Below are 19853 nucleotides of genomic sequence, written 5' to 3' on the forward strand. Positions count from 1 at the left end.
TCGGTTCAGCCACCGGGCTTCTCCATGCATCGCGCCGACAGAGATAAACACCTCTCTGGGAAGAGGAAGAGCGGGGGTGTATACTTCATGATTAACGACTCATGGTGTAATCATAACATACAGGAACTCAAGACCTTCTGCTCACCCGACCTAGAATTCCTCACAATCAAATGCTGGTCATATTACCTTCCAAGAGAATTCTCGTCAGTTATCGTCACAGCTGTGTACATTCCCCCTCAAGCAGACACCAAGATGGCCCTCAAGGAACTTCACTGGACTCTATGTAAACTGGAAACCATATATCCTGAGGCTGCATTTATTGTAGCTGGGGAATTTAACAAAGCAAATTTGAGAACAAGGCTACCTAAATTCTATTAGCATATTGATTGCACTACGTGCGGGGGTAATACACTCGACCACAGCTACTCTAACTTCCACGATGCATACAAAGCCATCCCCCGCCCTCCCTTCGGCAAATCCGACCACAACGCCATCTTGCTCCTACCGTCTTATAGGCAGAAACTCAAACAGGATGTACCAGTGACTAGAACCATTCACGCTGGTCTGACCAATCAGAATCCATGCTTCAAGATTGTTTTGATCACTCAGATTGGGATAGGTTCCGGTCAGCCTCAGAGAATAACATCGACCAGACTGAGTGAATTTATAAGGAAGTGCATTGGAGATGTTGTACCCACTGTGACTATTAAAACCTACCCTAACCAGAAACCGTGGACGGATGGCGGCATTCGCACAAAACTGAAAGTGCGATCCACCGCATTTAACCATGGAAAGAGGTATCGAAATATGGCTAAATATAAGCCGTGTAGTTATTCCCTCCAAGGCAATCAAACAAGCGAAATGCCCATACAGGGACAAAGTGGAGTCGCATTTCAACAGCTCAGACACGAGATGTATGTGGCAGGGTCTACAGGAAATCACGGACTACAAAAAGAAAATCAGTCACGTCACAGACACCCATGTCACACTTCCAGACAAAACTAAACACCTTCTTTGCCCGCTTTGAGGATAATACAGTGCTACCGTCATGACCCGCTAACAAGAACTCCCCCCTTCTCCATGGCCGATGTGAGTAAACATTTAAATGTGTCAACCCTCGCAAGGCTCCTGGCCCAGATGGCATTCCTAGCCGCATCCTCAGAGCATGCGCAGACCAGCTGGCTGGTGTGTTTACGGACATATTCAATCGCTCCCTATCCCAGTCTGCTGTCCCCACATGCTTCAAGATGGCCACCATTGTTCCTGTACCCAAGAAGGCAAAGATAACTAAATGACTACCACCCCATAGCACTCACTTCTGTCATCATGAAGTGCTTTGAGAGACTAGTCAAGGATCATATCACCTACCGACCACCCTAGACCCACTTCAATTTTCTTACCGCCCTAACAGGTCCACAGACGATGCAATCACCATCAAACTGCCTTAACCCATCTGGACAAGAGGAATACCTATGTAAGAATGCTGTTCATTAACTACAGCTCAGCATTCAACACTATAGTACCCTCCAAGCTCATCATCAAGCTGGAGGCCTTGGGCCTCAACCCCGCCCTGTGCAATTGGGTCCTGGACTTTCTGACGGGCCGTCCCCAGGTGGTGAAGGTAGGAAACAACATCTCCACCTTGCTGACACTCAACACTGGGGCCCCACAAGGGTGCGTGCTCAGCCCTCTCCTGTACTCCCTGTTCACCCACGACTTCGTGACCATACACGCCTCCAACTCATTCATCAAGTTTGCAGACAACACAACAGTAGTGGGCTTGATTACCAACTACGACGAGACAGCCTACAGGGAGGAGGGGAGGGCGCTCGGAGTGTTGTGTCAGGAAAACAACCTCTCACTCAACGTCAACAAAACAAAGGAGATGATCGTGGACTTCAGGAAACAGCAGAGGGAGCACCCCCTATCCACATCGAAGGGACAGCAGTGGAGAAAGTGGAAAGTTTTAAGTTCCTCAGCGTACACATCAACGACAAACTGAAATGGTCCACCTACACAGACAGTGTGGTGAAGAAGGTGCAACAGCGCATAATTTGGCTTGTCACCCAAAACCCTGACTAACTTTTACAGATCCACAATCGAGAGCATCCTGTCGGGCTGTATCACAGCCTGGTTCGGCAACTGCTCCGCCCTCAACCGCAAGGCTCTCCAGAGGGTGGTGCGATCTGCACAACGCATCACCGGGGGCAAATTACCAGACATCTACAGCACCGGTGTCACAGGAAGGCAAAAAAGATCATCAGAGACAACAACCACCCGAGCACCTGTCTGTTCACACCGCTACCATCCAGAAGGCGAGGTCAGTACAGGTGCATCAAAGCTGGGACCGAGAGACTGAAAAACAGCTTCTATCTCAAGGCCATCAGACTGCTAAACAGCAATCACTAACTCAGAGAGGCTGCTGCCTACATGGAGACCCAATCACTGGCTACTTTAACAAACGGATCACTAGTCACTGTAAAAAATGCCACTTTAAATAATGCCACTTTAACAATGTTTACATATCTTACATTACTCATATCATATGTATACACTGTATTTTATACCAACTATTGCACCTTGCCTATGCTGCTCGGCCATCGCTCATCCATATATTTATATGTACTGTGGCGTACAGCAGGTCAGCCACCAGGGGGAGACTAGTCGAGGCCTGGTGACAGACGGTGTATACATCACGAGGCAATGGCTCCATCTGCTGGACGTGCCAGGTTCAATTGGGGCTGATTGGGAGTTGGTGATTAATCAAGGGCTGATTGCTCACCAGCTGTGCAAGGCCCATAAAGCTGCCAGAAGGGCAGCACACATGGAGAGTGGGGGAAGAAAGGACTTCCGTAGTGATGGGGACGGTTACAGAGATAACAGCGCCCAGAAGACGGTATCCCGGCAAGGGTCTCAGGGGGGAGACCTATCCTTTTTGGATTTATTATTTAAATAAACACCCTTGAAACCGAGCTAATCCTACTCTGTCCGTGTCTGATCAGTGTAAACATCTTGACCAAACCCCCTGGTCTGCCACAGTACACTTTCTCATTCCCCCCTTTTAGATGTGTGTATTGGGGAATTGTTACATATTACTGCACTGTCGGAACCAGAAGCACAAGCATTTTGCTACACTCGCATTAACATCTGCTAACGTTGTATGTGACAAAGAGTGTTGATTTGAATGCATTTCAATTAAGAGGTGTACATTTGTGGAATTTTTGACTGGTACTGTATGTGTATGCAAGTGTTCTTACTTGTTGGCCAGGTTGATGCCCAGGGAATTGGGTGGTGGCACCAGCAGACAGACAGAAGGCACCAGCATGTCCAGTCCTCCTGGTCCTGTTACCTGCCACTTACTACGCTGGGAGTTGTCTTTCAGGATGCCCTCATTGCCCTTCAGAATCACCTTCTGTAGAGCACAATACATACAATGTGAGGCAAGAATGTGTACAAGAGAAGAGGAGACCCTTATTTGTGACCTAAATAATTAAAAATCGCCCTATTTCTACTTTCTTGCCCAGCTAAAATATTAGAATCCTTGATTAATTCTCAGCTAAGATCTGATATTTGAAATGTATTCTAAATGTACATCTGTCGGGTTTTAGACCAGGTCATAGCACTATCTCTGCTGCATCCCTAGTTATAAATGAAGGGGTTAACTGTATGGATTAAAGGCAACATTGTGCTGCCTTCTTCATTGACCTGTCAAAGGCCTTCGATACTGTTGATCCCTCACTGCTCATTCAGAGGCGTTCCCCAATTGGCCTAGACCAGGCTGCATGTAACTGGTTGAAAAATGACTTGACTGATAAAACTATCTACTGATGGTGTTGAATCAGATTTCCTAGAAATTACGAAAGGTATCCCCGCAGGGGTCGATTCTGGGTCCTGTACTTTTTACTGTTTACATTAACAATCTCGACTTGTCTGTAAAAAATTGTAACCTGCACTTGTATGCCGATGATACTGTTGTGTATGCTATTGCCGCCACGGTTGACCAGGCTCTATCTGAACTACAGTCTAAAACGTAAGTATAAGTCGTTCTCTAGCGTGCATAAAAGTGAAGCTGATGATTTAAACATGTATTTTGGATGGTTTGCATATTGATTGTGTCCCTGCTTACAAATATCTGGGCATCTTGACAAATGAAAAGCTGTCTTGTACAAAACATAATGATGAGTTAGTTAAAAAAAAAAGAGCTTCTTCTACAGAAATAGGTCCTGCCTCTCGCTAAATAGTAGACAGCAGATGATTCAGTCAACGTTTCTGTCGGTCCTAGACTATGGTGACATCATCTATATGAACGCAACTGCCACCTCATTAAAGCCGTTAGATGCAGTTGATCATAGCACACTACACTTTATTACGGATGATAATTTTAGTACTCATCACTGCATTCTCTACCAGAAAGTTGGTTGGCCCTCTTTGATGTCTTGTAGGTTGATACATTGCTATGTTTTCATTTATAAAGCCTTTTTACAAAAAGTCCCACTGTACCTAACATCATAACTAAACTTTAGACATATGAGTTACCACACCCAGTCTCAGGAATGGTTAACTCTGGGAATTCCTTTGGTCTCTACTGAGTTAACTAAAAGCTGATTTACCTTTCTTGCACCTTATTTGTGGAACAATCTTCAAAATGTTCTTACATTTTATGTTTTGGTGCCTCTAGGACAATTCAGTATTCTGATTTAGGACCTTATTACTGACAAATGTGCTTGTTTTTCATGACCATGTTGTTCTTTCTGCTTGCATTTTGTATTTATATTGATGTGTGTATTTTCTGTCATTTCTGTAATTCAGGGCTCATCTGTAAAAGACCTTGGTCTCAGTATGACTCCATGATAAATCAAAGGTTAAATAAATACATATCTGACCTGGTCCTGTTTGAAGTCACACAGGGCCTGTACCATAACAGGACTAGTGCTCTTCTCTTCCTCAGGGTTACGTGGTCTCAGCCTCACGATGCTTTTGGACATGTTGACCAGGTGCTGCACCTGCCTCTTATTCTCCAAGATCCACTCTTTCTCCTTCTGTTGGACACAGAGGTTAGGGGTCAGAGGTTAATATCCATTTCAGAGGACAAGGGGAGCAATTGAACTTTGGTATCTTCACAAATTACTGCCTATTCTCCATGTAGTGCACAGTTGTTTTTTTATCGGAGTGACTACAGTCAAACGTAGTGCACTATATTGGGAATTGGTTGTTTGAGATATAGCCTTGAACTGTCACGCCCTGATCTGTTTCCACCTGTCCTCACTATTGTCTCCACCCCCTCCAGGTGTCACTTATTTCCCCCAGTGTATTTATCCCTGTGTTTCCTGTCTCTCTGTGCCAGTTTGTCTTGTATGTTTCCAAGTCAACCAGTGTTTTCCCATTTTCCTTTTTCTAGTCCTCCTGGTTTTGACCCTTGCCTGTTTCTGGACTCAGTACCCACCTGCCTGACTATTCTGCCTGCCTTGACCACGAGCCTGTCTGACGCTTTGTACCTCCTGGACTCGGATCTGTTTTTTACTTTTTTGCCTGTCCACGACCATTCTCTTGCCTACCCCTTTGGATTAATACACATCGTAAGACTCCAACCATCTGCCTCCTGTATCTGCATTTGGGTCTGGCCTTGATGAACAGCATCTGTGGTGCTGATAAACATGTCTTACCTCCAGGCCGTTGAGTAGTTCCAGCAGCTTTTCCAGAGGTGTGTTCTTGTCAGTGGTGAACTTCCTACGGATGTTCTCATGCTCCTTCTGCAGCTTGCTGTACGTCTCATTGGCCTCCTTGAAGAACTGGCTGTATGCAGCGTTCTCCTTCAGGTGGACATGAATACACTTGGTGATCTGGAGGAGCCAGCTCCACTGGGTCTGCAGAGTGTCCATGTAGGCCTGGAAGAAATCAAAACAGAAGGATAAAGGGGTTAAAGGATGAATGAAACAAGATAACCATCACAACAAATGACACTGAACAAAAATATATTTGCATCATGTAAAGTGTTGATGTCATGAGCTGAAAGAAAAGATCCCAGAAATGTCCCATATGCACAAAAAGCTTATTTCTCTCATTTTGTGTAGAAATGTGTTTACATCTCTGTTAGTGAGCATCTCCCCTTCACCGAGATAATCCATGCACCTGAAAGGTGTGGCATATCAAGCAGCTGATTAAGCAGCATGGTCTTTACACAGGTGCACCTTGTGCTGGGGACAATAAAAGGCCACTCTAAAATGTGCAGTTTTGTCACACAACACAATGCCACAGATGGCTCAAGATTTTTAGGAGGGTGCAATTGGCATGCTGACTGCAGGAATGTCCACCAGAGCTGTTGCCAGAGAACGGAATGTTAATTTCTCTACCATAAGCCGCCCCCAACGTCGTTTTAGAGAATTTGGCAGTAAGTCCAACCGGCCTCACATCCACGAGTAACCATGCCAGCCCAGGACCTCTACATCAGGCTTCTTCACCTGCGGGATTATCTGTGACCAGCCACTCGGACAGCTGATGAAACTGTGGGTTTGCACAACCGAAGAATTTCTGCACAAACTGTCAGAAACCGTCTCAGGGAAGCTCATCTGCGTACTCGTCGTCCTCACAAGGGTCTTAACCTGACTGCAGTTCTGGGTCGTAACCGACTTCAGTGGCAAATTCTCACCTTCGATGGCCTCTGGCATGATGGAGGTGTGCTCTACACAGATGAATCCTGGTTTCAACTGTACCGGGCAGATGGCAAGCAGTTGGCTGACGTCAACGTTGTAAACAGAGTGCCCCATGGTGGTGGGTTATGGTATGGGCAGGCATAAACTATGGACAATGAACACAATTGCATTCTATTGATGGCAATTTCAATGCACAGAGATACTGTGACGAGATCCTGAGGCCCATTGTCGTGCCATTCATCCACCACCATCACCACCATCACTTCATGTTGCAGCATGATAATGCACGGCCCCATGTCGAAAGATCTGTACACAATTACTGAAAGCTGAAAATGTCCCAGTTCTTCCATGGCCTGCATACTCACCAGACATGTCACCCATTGAACATGTTTAGAATGCTCTGGATCGACGTGTACAATAGCGTGTTCCAGTTCCTGCCAATATCCAGCAACTTCGCACAGCCATTGAAGAGGAGTGGGACAACATTGCACAGGCCACAATCCACAGCCTGATCAATTCTATGTGAAGCCAATGTGTTGCACTGCATGAGGCAAATGGTGCTCACACCAGATACTGACTGGTTTTATATTTATTAAGGTATCTGTGACCAACATGTGCATATCTGTATTCCCAGTCATGTGAAATCCATAGATTAGGGCCTAATGAATGTATTTCAATTGACTGACTGATTTCCTTATATGAACTGTAACTAAGTAAAATCTTAGAAATGGTTTTAGGTTGCGTTTATAATTGCGTTCAGTGTAGATAGCTACAGTAGAGATTGCTAGATATCATGGGCCACAGGAAGAGGAGCTGCTGCGACTGTAACAGCTAATAATCAAATAGATATTCTCCTCACCTCGATCTTGTCAGAGGCAGGGTGATGGTTCTTCAGAAGGCTGTCCACTTTCAACTTCAGTTTATTCAGGTCTTTCTCCTTCTCCTCCAGGGTACTCATCAGTTTCTGTCAGAGAACAACAACACAGTTAGGGCAGAACTGGAGAGACAGAAACAGTGTTAGGACCTGGGGACCCATTGGGACTGGAAAAATGATTTGTGGTTTCATTGCACAACTCCCAGTGGTTTGGCATTATAGTTCCCTAGGGAACAGAATGCAAAACAGATGAACAAGACATATTGACATGCAGATACACAATAAACTAGATGTGTCAGTCACGGGACTAGAGATTACCAAACATTACCAATCATCAGGAATGATCGGTAACAATCAGGAATTATTACAGCTAGCATGCACCCCAAATGGCACCCTATTCCCTACATTGACCAGAGTCCTGGTGAAAAGTAGTGCACTAAATAGGTAATAGGGTGCCATATGGTACGCAGACATCCTGTATGGCCTCTATGGGAATAATCAACTAGCCTTTCCCCCCTCCCACTGTGACACTTCCCCTCTGACCCTTGACCTTTAACCCTTGACCCAGTCCTTACCGAGTAGCTCTCCTGCTTCTTGGGAATGTAGAGGTCAATGTTTTTCTCCCCCCAGTCAAATACCAGCTCCTCCTCCTCTCTCTCATTCACCCACATGATTTCTCTGCTGATCTCCTCAATGATTTGCTGCAGCTCTCTCAGCTGGTTGCTACGGCCATGAGACATTTTCTGACACACAAAACATGGTGAGACATCTATAGTTAGGTACAATCAATAAAGTTAAACATCCATTGTTACCAGTGGTGTAGTGCTATTCCTGGGGGCTTTGCGGTGGCCAGTGGTTTGGGTGTCCTCGGCAGAACGGTGTTGCCGTAACCAAGTGGTCACATATCATTCTGGGTTCCACTGCGCACGAGGGGGATCCATGGAGTTTTATGAACATCAAGGCAGACACACGTTCTGATTGACCTAAGTGGTCAAGCCACTGACGGGGCTTAGCAGTACACACATAGCCTATAGTTCTATAGTCTTTCATGGAATGTTATTGGTATTTATTTAAATGTATCTGAATTAATTTTCCCGAAAGTTTTACCAGCTCCGTGCATTCTCAAATGTAAAAAAGTGAATGGGTGCCGCTGCTCCACGCTCTGGCAGCACTACACCCCTGGTTGTGACATGACTAACTGACAGACAGATGGACCACAACATGTTAAATACAACACAAACATACAGACAGATAAGATATGGTACAACAACCATATTATAAAGTAATGCAGGGTGTGAGAGAGTTTTCCCCAGAGCCCTCTCACACCTGCAGCGTGTCCCATTCCTGATCCAGAGCGTGCTGGTTGGCCTTGTCTCCTTTCTTGAACTGTAGGGAAAGACACACACGGAGCTAGAATCACACAAACTCAGAATCGCACACACAGAAATAGAATGTGTGAAAGTAACTGTGTTTGTGATAGGTTTGTTTGTTTATATATATATCCTACACACCAGTTCATCCTTGGCTCTGTCCACCTCTGCACTTCTCTGTATGGAGCTGTGAAACTTGTTGTGGCTGATCAGCTGCTGCTCGATGGCTGCAGAGTCGTCTCCCCAGGGAGATGTTTCTATGAGACGCTGGAACACAAAGATATCACAACCATGTAATAACCACATATCAACCCCTTCTCACACACAACATTAACACATCTCAACCAATGCACAGAGGCAAGACATATTGAATACACACAACAGCAACTAACCTGTCCATGAATACCCAGTTTTGACCCAATGTTTATTTGTAACATAAGCATTTCGTTGCACTGCAATAACACCTGCTAAACTCAGTACGCCCAACAAACTTTGATTTGATTTTACTATTGTGAAGACAATGCTGCATATTGCCACTAGGTGGTGATAGAGAAACATGAGGTATGACACTTAATGGTTACCCCTGTAAGGCTGTAATACAACACAAAAAAACAACCAAGGATGAACAGTATGTCAGGAGTTCACCAGCAGACATGGAGTTTGATGCACTGAAGACCACAATAACAGAGTCTCACTTTCACCTCGGTTTGTGGGGAGTGTGGTTGCATACAAGTGTGAGTGTGTGAGAATGTTTTTGTCCTTCTGTGTCTCTGGTCTCCACCCCTCCTAATTGAGATTTATGTCTGACAGTGGCAGAAGGGCTCTAAAGCATTCTTTACAACTTAAAAAAACTCTAATTACTGCATGTGCAAATAAGAAGAATGCTTTCAACTTGGCACAACAATTGACATACATTTCTAAACAGGTAACCTCTAACATGACATTTGGATATTTTCTGTTAATACATAAGTGGCAAAGCTGCAGTTGTAACCGATGTGAAATGGCTAGCTAGTTAGCGGTGGTGCGCGCTAATAGCATTTCAATCGGTGACGTCACTCGCTCTGAGACCTTGAAGTAGTTGTTCCCCTTGCTCTGCAAGGGCCGCGGCTTTTGTGGCGCGATGCGTAACGACGCTTCGAGGGTGGCTGTTGTCGATGTGTGCAGAGGGTCCCTGGTTCGAGCCCAGGTAGGGGCGAGGAGAGGGACGGAAGCTATACTGTTACATTGATGCTGTTGACCCGGATCACTGGTTGCTGCGGAAAAGGAGGAGGTCAAAAGGGGGGTGAGTGTAACCGATGTGAAATGGCTAGCTAGTTAGCGGTGGTGCGCGCTAATAGCATTTCAATCGGTGACGTCACTCGCTCTGAGACCTTGAAGTAGTTGCTGGCTTTTGTGGCGCGATGGGTCGTTGCTTCGTGGGTGTCAGTTGTGGATGTGTGCAGAGGGTCCCTGGTTTGAGCCCAGGTAGGGGCGAGGAGACTGTTACACAGTCATAATCTTCCCCACCAGCTGCTCTGTCCTCCCTGTTCACTCTCCAGTCATCATTCTCAAGAGTATTGCGGGAGCTGGCAGAGGAAGGTGTGCAATAGTTCAGGAGGCAGGGATGACGTACATCACCGGCGTACGTGGTAATTGGGAGTGGGAATTGTCAGAGAAGGGCTATGGTTATTTTAATTACTGCGTGCGTGTGTGTGCGTGCATGTGTGCATTTGTGTGTGAGTGCGGTGTGGGACTTCCTGTGTATTCAGATCTAGATTAGAATGTCAGTGTGTTATCTACACTGGCCTCTCCTACACACCCCAGCCCTTCAGGATCAGAACGTTATGTGTGGGAGGGAGAAATTCCTAAAAGCGTCAAAGGGTCAAGTGTCTCACAATGATGACCTAAATATTTTAAATATCACTGGGAATGTTTTGCAAGAAGTTGTCAGCACCACTTTTGACTCACAACTACATGCAGTTATCATGATATATTTTGAAGATGTACAGGTGGCAGCAATAATATTATGCAATCCTATAGCATATGCCTTCCTACACAGCATTACACATCTGTCCTGTATCTCTGGGTAGAGTGTGGTTTCTGGGTAGGGTGTGGTTTTCTGTACCTTCTGCTGTCCAATCCAGGCAATGGCCTCGTTGAAGCTCCTCCCAGCTTCCTCCCATGCACCACTCCCCCTGCTCCCCCGGCTCCGCCTCTGCATGGTCCCGTATACGGCCATGTGGACTCCCTTTAACTGGTCCCTAAACAGCTCAATACTATGGAGGCAGGGGGAGAGAGAGACAGAGACAGAGAGTTAAACAACGCCTATACATAACTCTAACAGTTTGGAGGACGAAGGGAAAGTGAAGACGGTAAGGGATTTCTAAGATATTAACACAGAACTGGGCTCGTATCCACAAAGATTATCAAAGTAGGAGTGCTGATAATGATGAGTGAGAAAGTTAGACGCACAAATATTATACCCCACCAAATCATCCCCTGTTATTGTAATGGTGAGAGGTTAGCATGCCTTGGGGGTATGATATTTGTGCTTCTAACTTTCTCATTGTTCACAATTCATTCAGGATTATCCCTAACAATGGTAGCATTCACATTAATGTAGAAGTGTTTACAAACATATACTATTCTTATTTACAATAAAAGTGACTCCAGAATGCACAATACATTATTTATCATGAATTTCTATTGGGCACAAAATTATCTGAAACACAAGCAAAACAAATAGCAAATGAATCCAAATAATTTGTGGTCACAAGCTTGATGTAGTTGCGTGCTATGAATATGGGACCAAATACTTAACTTTTTACTTCCTCAATAGACATAAGTGAATTTGTCCCAAAACTTTTGGTCCCCTAAAATGGGGGGACTATGTACAAAAAGTGGTGTAATTTCTAAACGGTTCACCCGATATGGATGAAAATACCCTAAAATTAAAGCTGAGATTCTGCACTTTAAACTCATAGTTGTTGTATCCTTTCAAAAGAGCTGGTGTTCTATTGGAAGGACAACAACATTGACCAAAACAACAAAAACATTGGTCACTGTCCCAATACTTTTGGTGCTCACTGTATTGATAAGAGCTAGGTACATGAGTAATCCATTTGGAGAGTGTAAATATAAATGCCTATTGTTTTAGATCTATTTTATCTTATGATCACTGGAGACAAATGTGAAATCAGTCATAAGACTGCAAACTGAAAAGCATATCAACATAACAGTGAAGTATGACATGCTGTGCCGTTAAGCAGAATTTAAATTGTATGGCCTTATAACTTTATTTAGAGTTAGTTCCCTTCAGCTAGTTCCCTTCAGTCACTACATTCTGTATCATTCCATTAGGCCACGTTGTTTGATTTAGCCTGCCTTTATTTGTTTCCTCTGTAAACACTGTTGTGAAATCATTTGGTATCAATATGGAACGCAGTTTAAACCTGGAGCCTGGAGCATCACAGTTCCATGATCAGTGATTAAGGGAGATTTATATGACTATTGTTCAACAAACTTTGTATACTTTTCTCCCCTTCCAATATTCACGAATTGAACAACTGAATATGGCAACTTTCAGGATGAATCAAACCTCTGCATTTTTGATTCACCAATATATCTTGTGCGTAAAGGCTTTCCAAACCTGTTTTTTTATTTTATTTTATTTTTTAAATTTTATCCCCTTTTTCTCCCCAATTTTCGTGGTATCCAATCGCTAGTAATTACTACCTTGTCTCATCGCTACAACTCCCGTACGGGCTCGGGAGAGACGAAGGTCGAAAGCCATGCGTCCTCCGAAGCACAACCCAACCAAGCCGCACTGCTTCTTTAACACAGCTCGCCTCCAACCCGGAAGCCAGCCGCACCAATGTGTCGGAGGAAACACCGTGCACCTGGCCCCCTTGGTTAGCGCGCACTGCGCCCAGCCCGCCACAGGAGTCGCTGGAGCGCGATGAGACAAGGAAATCCCTACCGGCCAAACCCTCCCTAACCCGGACGACGCTAGCCCAATTGTGCGTGGCCCCACGGACCTCCCGGTCGCGGCCGGCTGCGACAGAGCCTGGGGGCGAACCCAGAGACCCAGAGACAGAGACTTCATTAATACTTAACTAACCCTTAATAATTTATAAGATCAGAGTATTTTTAATTCTACTAAACTGAGACGAATATGCATATTTTGATGGCTTTCTTCATTGATCCCTAATACTGAACCCATTGAACCCATTCTCTTCATATATTCTAGTTAGTCTTGTTACAGGCTTTAGCATTCCCATTTATAGTTCGAGGTTGGACGGTAGCATATGTGGCACAACGTTGGTGTCACCTCGTTAGTCAGTATATGTTACACCTGTGCTGGTTTGTCATCTCGTTAGTGGGTAGGTGTTTCACCTGTGCTGGCCCGAGTGATATTACAGAGTGGCTGGCCCAATATTCCAGTTGTCTTGAGTTGGAGCTCCCCATTTGATTTCTAGAAGGACAATCCTTTATCTGATCTTCCCTGTTTTTGTTTTGCTCCACTCTTTCGTTTGCTTCCTGTCTTTGACTTTGATGTGAGTTTTAATATAGTTTGCCTGTTCTTGGGCAAATTTTGTGGGTGTTCATGGTGGGTGTCTTTTAGGTCCCAGTTGTTGTTGCTGGTCAACTTTCAGTTGACACCCCCATGAGTATCTTTGAGAACCCCTGCTAAAACCCCACCGGTTTCATTTTGGTTGTGGTCAGTGACTGTTAGTTCCCCCTTCTGTTTGAGCAACATTATTTGGTTTTCTTGCTGGGGAACATCTGTCGGGAATTCAAATTAAAAAAGGTACACTGTATTGAAAGGGATTGCTTTAGATAAATGTACTGAAAACCCGATTTCTGTTGGCCAATAAGTGGGGGGTTCTTTGGCGGTTGAATTACATTTATTCAGTGTGCATAAGGGAGCCACTCCTAAAGAGCTCGTTGCACACCTAGATAAGGTAAGTCTAAATACCAAATACTGAGAAGTACTTACATCAAAACATGTAAAGAAAAATTGATTTCCTAAATCTAAAACCGGCACCAATGAGAATAACCTGTACAAATAAAAATCTGTAGTAGTGATAATTTCTCTGTATATTTTACCTCTTAACCTTGACTCCAGCCTTTCTAGGTTTCAAACAAGAATATGGTGTTGAGGTTTGGTACCATGAGACTACTGACCTTCGGAACACGTTGTCGTTGGATTGGCCCATGTGGCTCAGGTCCCGAGCACATGCCTTCAGCTGCTCTATGTTCTCTTTGGCCATGGCCATGAAGCGTTCTGCCTCGGCTGTGGCACGCCCAGAGTCGCCGCCCTGTAGGATCAACAGGGAAATGTCAGGAAGAGACGCACATTATGGATTTGTACATTATGTTCAGTCTAGCTTTGACTTGGTGTTCTAGGTTTCTCAAATGAGAATACGGTAGACTATGTTCAGTCAGGTGAGTCCTTCAGGTCAAACCCAGTTAACGACAGGACCATAATGTATAAATCACCTTTCTGTCCAGACAGCTTCTATTACTTCTATCAGATTGTAGTCGTGTACAATAAGTAGTGTACTATAATGTGACAGGTCACGGCCAAATTAGCACTTTCCCTGGGTGTGTGATTAAAGATAATCCCTGGTTTGCTGCAAACTGTGTACCAGACAAAAGCTGACACTGCCTTCTTTCATACCAGTCATAATCAAAAACACACTTTCATTCCAAGCAGATTTAATCAAAAACTCGCACACGCACTCATGGTCGTGCTCACATACACGCGTTGAGTCAGCCATACCTGCATGAACATGTCAAACATAACAGGGAGAGATGAGACATATAATCTCACTGGTTATGATGACTTAAACAAAGACATGATTCTGATAAAACCTGGTTTGACAGACAAATATCTAAAGCTGTTTTAAGCTCATTTGAGAACATAAAATTAAAGGGTGGAGTCGCATCTGACAGAGCATATTTCACATGCCATGTGTGAGGATTCATCATGTGTGAGTGTCTACCAAAGATAATGACCTGTTATGGATCATCTCACAATAGACCTGACTTTTAAGAAACCTCATGTTCCTACTACTTGTACTTACACACAACAAATCCACTAAAGCAAGTCAAGGGTGATTGGTTGTAGGATTAGTACAGTACTAGCTCAGCTTTCATACCTCAGTCAGGTACGGTACATATCTTAGTCAGACTGTCTGATTACATGTAGTTGTCAGACTAACGGTATTTAGACTAAAACAGGAGCAAAGCAGGCATCTCAAAGCAGACGGGATATGAAGTGACTCACAGAATAGAACACTTATTCTATATCTCTATGGTAGGTAGTGACTCACAGAATAGAACACTTATTCTATATCTCTATGGTAGGTAGTGACTCAGAATAAAACACTTATTCTATATCTCTATGGTAGGTAGTGACTCAGAATAGAACACGTATTCTATATCTCTATGGTAGGTAGTGACTCACAGAATAGAACACGTATTCTATATCTCTATGGTAGGTAGTGACTCAGAATAGAACACGTATTCTATATCTCTATGGTAGGTAGTGACTCAGAATAGAACACGTATTCTATATCTCTATGGTAGGTAGTGACTCAGAATAGAACACGTATTCTATATCTCTATGGTAGGTAGTGACTCACAGCCTGTAGGCAGTGTTCTGCCTTCCTCAGGTACTCCTGACATTGGCCCTGCAGGATGTAGGCCTTCTGTTGGAGGGCACTGGCAGTGGATTGGCTGTAGGAGACATGGAAGACATCATCACCATCATCATCATCAGCCTACTACAAACATCACTATAGCACATTGTAATCATCATCCTCATCACCGTCAACAACCCTATAAACAACTGGCCCTTCTTCTGACCTCAGTGTGACTTCCTCGTTAAATAAATGTATGACATTGATCAATGATTTACGTCAATGATCCCAGTGGTTTCCTGTTATGAATTGTGGTCTTATTGCAGCAACTAGCAAGTATTTAGTTATCTAAGGATGCTTCCGATGTGCCTTAATTGAATAGACTATGTGCAGGGATGGGCAAAGGGGAAACATGAATCAAGAGTCACATGCGTTTCCTGGGAAGTGGTTTTCAAGAGTAGTGACATGCGTTTCCTGGGAAGTGGTTTTCAAGAGTAGTGACATGCTTTTCCTGGGAAGTGGTTTTCAAGAGTAGTGACATGCGTTTCCTGGGAAGTGGTTTTCAAGAGTAGTGACATGCATTTCCTGGGAAGTGGTTTTCAAGAGTAGTGACATGCATTTCCTGGGAAGTGGTTTTCAAGAGTAGTGACATGCGTTTCCTGGGAAGTGGTTTTCAAGAGTAGTGACATGCATTTCCTGGTAAGTGGTTTTCAAGAGTAGTGACATGCGTTTCCTTTCCCAGTAGTGACATGCGTTTCCTTTCCCAGTAGTGACATGCGTTTCCTTTCCCAGTAGAGACATGCGTTTCCTTTCCCAGTAGTGACATGCGTTTCCTTTCCCAGTAGTGACATGCGTTTCCTTTCCCAGTAGTGACATGCGTTTCCTTTCCCAGTAGTGACATGCGTTTCCTTTCCCAGTAGTGACATGCTTTTCCTGGGAAGTGGTTTTCAAGAGTAGTGACATGCGTTTCCTTTCCCAGTAGTGACATGCGTTTCCTTTCCCAGTAGTGACATGCGTTTCCTTTCCCAGTAGTGACATGCGTTTCCTTTCCCAGTAGTGACATGCGTTTCCTTTCCCAGTAGTGACATGCGTTTCCTTTCCCAGTAGAGACATGCGTTTCCTTTCCCAGTAGTGACATGCGTTTCCTTTCCCAGTAGTGACATGCGTTTCCTTTCCCAGTAGTGACATGCTTTTCCTGGGAAGTGGTTTTCAAGAGTAGTGACATGCGTTTCCTTTCCCAGTAGTGACATGCGTTTCCTGGGAAGTGGTTTTCAAGAGTAGTGACATGCGTTTCCTTTCCCAGTAGTGACATGCGTTTCCTTTCCCAGTAGTGACATGCGTTTCCTGGGAAGTGGTTTTCAAGAGTAGTGACATGCTTTTCCTTTCCCAGTAGTGACATGCGTTTCCTGGGAAGTGGTTTTCAAGAGTAGTGACATGCTTTTCCTGGGAAGTGGTTTTCAAGAGTAGTGACATGCGTTTCCTTTCCCAGTAGTGACATGCGTTTCCTTTCCCAGTAGTGACATGCATTTCCTGGGAAGTGGTTTTCAAGAGTAGTGACATGCTTTTCCTTTCCCAGTAGTGACATGCGTTTCCTGGGAAGTGGTTTTCAAGAGTAGTGACATGCTTTTCCTGGGAAGTGGTTTTCAAGAGTAGTGACATGCGTTTCCTGGGAAGTGGTTTTCAAGAGTAGTGACATGCTTTTCCTGGGAAGTGGTTTTCAAGAGTAGTGACATGCGTTTCCTGGGAAGTGGTTTTCAAGAGTAGTGACATGCGTTTCCTGGGAAGTGGTTTTCAAGAGTAGTGACATGCTTTTCCTGGGAAGTGGTTTTCAAGAGTAGTGACATGCTTTTCCTGGGAAGTGGTTTTCAAGAGTAGTGACATGCGTTTCCTGGGAAGTGGTTTTCAAGAGTAGTGACATGCGTTTCCTGGGAAGTGGTTTTCAAGAGTAGTGACATGCTTTTCCTGGGAAGTGGTTTTCAAGAGTAGTGACATGCTTTTCCTGGGAAGTGGTTTTCAAGAGTAGTGACATGCGTTTCCTGGGAAGTGGTTTTCAAGAGTAGTGACATGCGTTTCCTTTCCCAGTAGTGACATGCGTTTCCTTTCCCAGTAGTGACATGCGTTTCCTTTCCCAGTAGTGACATGCTTTTCCTGGGAAGTGGTTTTCAAGAGTAGTGACATGCTTTTCCTGGGAAGTGGTTTTCAAGAGTAGTGACATGCTTTTCCTGGGAAGTGGTTTTCAAGAGTAGTGACATGCTTTTCCTGGGAAGTGGTTTTCAAGAGTAGTGACATGCATTTCCTGGGAAGTGGTTTTCAAGAGTAGTGACATGCTTTTCCTGGGAAGTGGTTTTCAAGAGTAGTGACATGCGTTTCCTGGGAAGTGGTTTTCAAGAGTAGTGACATGCGTTTCCTGGAAAGTGGTTTTCAAGAGTAGTGACATGCGTTTCCTGGGAAGTGGTTTTCAAGAGTAGTGACATGCGTTTCCTGGGAAGTGGTTTTCAAGAGTAGTGACATGCGTTTCCTTTCCCAGTAGTGACATGTGTTTCCTTTCCCAGTAGTGACATGCGTTTCCTGGGAAGTGGTTTTCAAGAGTAGTGACATGTGTTTCCTTTCCCAGTAGTGACATGTGTTTCCTGGGAAGTGGTTTTCAAGAGTAGTGACATGTGTTTCCTTTCCCAGTAGTGACATGTGTTTCCTTAGCCTACAAACACAACAACAGAGAGTGGCAGAGAGACTAAAAACTTCACATATAAAGAGAATGCAACTGCTAAAGAGCGACTGAAACTTGACCAGAGGATCTGTTGGTCTTTGTTTGTTGTCATATGAATAGTCTTTCTACAGGTATTCATACTGTAATCATCAACTATGACCTCTATACTAGTATAGACTCTATAGAATGTTTAAGATTCCTACATAGGTCTCAGGAATGGAGTAAAAGTGTGTTAGAGCTGGTGTCTAAAGATCGCCTCACAGTTTCCTATGCGAGGTATAATTAAAGTTTAAGTCTCCCAGCAGCTTGTCCAGAGAGGCACAAAGACAGATGGTTTCAGTTCTGTTTACTACATACATAAACTAACGTCGGTGGGCGTGGCATAGCGTTTGGCCAGAACAAGGCGTTTAGGTAGCCAGGCAACAGTCAGTAGTGATCTCTCTAGTGAAAATATTCCCGTGAAAACAACTGCACATATCTATTTGGATGCATGCAAACACGTTCTCAGTGCTCATAATATGCATGTCGTGACATGTTAACTAATGTAGGCTGCAATAAAACGTTTTATTTGCATTTCGTGTAATGTTTTTAGCAGTCAGGCAGTCTGCTTCGTCCTTCAAAACAAATACCTCTCAATGCAGGGTAATAAATTATGAAATGGGACTGCACACAGAACAAAATTACTGTGTGTATTACTAGGCTTTGTGGTAATACAAATATTCCTCTCAGTCAATAGACAGACAACTATACATTTCCCTCAAGAATTCCATTATCTTGTTATCAAGTTATTAATGAACTAGATGGAAATAAAACATGTGTTTGATGATTTCAGTTGGAGATAGAAACACTTTGGACAATGCATTTTCTCTCTGCAGGAATGTAGCCTACTAAAAGAGGTATTCAGTCAAGTGAGAGCAACAGTTGTGTAATACAGCACAATGAATGGCCTTTAGAATAAATAAAAAACCGTCATACCCCTGTACTCCTCCACCACCTCCCATTGAAGTCTTTGAGTAGCTGTATGTATTGTATCCTGCGCCGTCCATGTACTCCTGTCCGTATCCATTACCACCGTGCACTTCACTCCGGTCATAGTGTTGAGTTCCCCCACTCAGGTCGGGCCTAGAACCGGATTTGCGGTTTCTCTGGGATGTGTGTAGACTCATCTTTGGATGCAAAAAGTTATGAAACTCCGGTGGAAGAAAAAAAATGATGGGACGAGGACTTACAAATCCTGGCTGCAGCGCGGTAGCTTTGAGCGGAGATGCTGCGAAGCGAAGCGGTTGGTGGTGACGCTTTAATTCTCTTCCCTCGCACCTTTCAGCGGAGGAGCGCAGACTGGATCTACAACACGGAAGATAATCTGTTTTGTTTAAACTAGACAGACCACACCTACCATCAACCTGTTTGCCTCGCAAACGATTTTAATGTTCTCCTTTTTTCTTTCCATGTTCCCACCCCCTCCTCTTTCTAGACTAGGGAAGAATGTGTGCGCGCGCATGTGTGCGTGCTCTGTGAGAGGGTACGCTATTATTGTGTTTCTAGTGACCAGCCTAATTATTATTATCTCAGTGTCTCAGTGTGTCACTCAAGTTTAAGAAGTCTCGACACTGAAATGTTTACTGT

The 19853-nt window shown here is 44.2% G+C and overlaps 1 protein-coding gene across 3 annotated transcripts in view; it reads right to left on the bottom strand.

The window, feature by feature from the left end:
* The window catches only part of LOC129869533 (desmoplakin-B-like), a 39233-nt gene extending 19528 nt beyond the window's left edge, over nt 1-19705 (bottom strand). For 2 of the 3 annotated variants that reach the window (XM_055944011.1, XM_055944010.1), the window contains exons 1-11: nt 19203-19703; nt 15524-15617; nt 14061-14194; nt 10999-11149; nt 9036-9161; nt 8851-8910; nt 8100-8267; nt 7510-7614; nt 5664-5885; nt 4884-5039; nt 3258-3412 (exon numbers count right to left, since the gene is read on the bottom strand). In XM_055944011.1, the coding sequence (XP_055799986.1) occupies nt 3258-3412; nt 4884-5039; nt 5664-5885; nt 7510-7614; nt 8100-8267; nt 8851-8910; nt 9036-9161; nt 10999-11149; nt 14061-14194; nt 15524-15617; nt 19203-19393 (1562 nt within the window). In that variant the 5' untranslated portion in view covers nt 19394-19703. Of the gene's footprint in view, nt 1-3257; nt 3413-4883; nt 5040-5663; nt 5886-7509; nt 7615-8099; nt 8268-8850; nt 8911-9035; nt 9162-10998; nt 11150-14060; nt 14195-15523; nt 15618-19202 lie in introns of all 3 variants that reach the window. The other variant, XM_055944009.1, reaches the window with a different exon arrangement.
* Nucleotides 19706-19853: the final 148 nt, after the last annotated feature.

The sequence above is a fragment of the Salvelinus fontinalis genome, chromosome 14, assembly GCF_029448725.1.
Source record: "Salvelinus fontinalis isolate EN_2023a chromosome 14, ASM2944872v1, whole genome shotgun sequence".
Lineage (NCBI taxonomy): Eukaryota > Metazoa > Chordata > Actinopteri > Salmoniformes > Salmonidae > Salvelinus > Salvelinus fontinalis.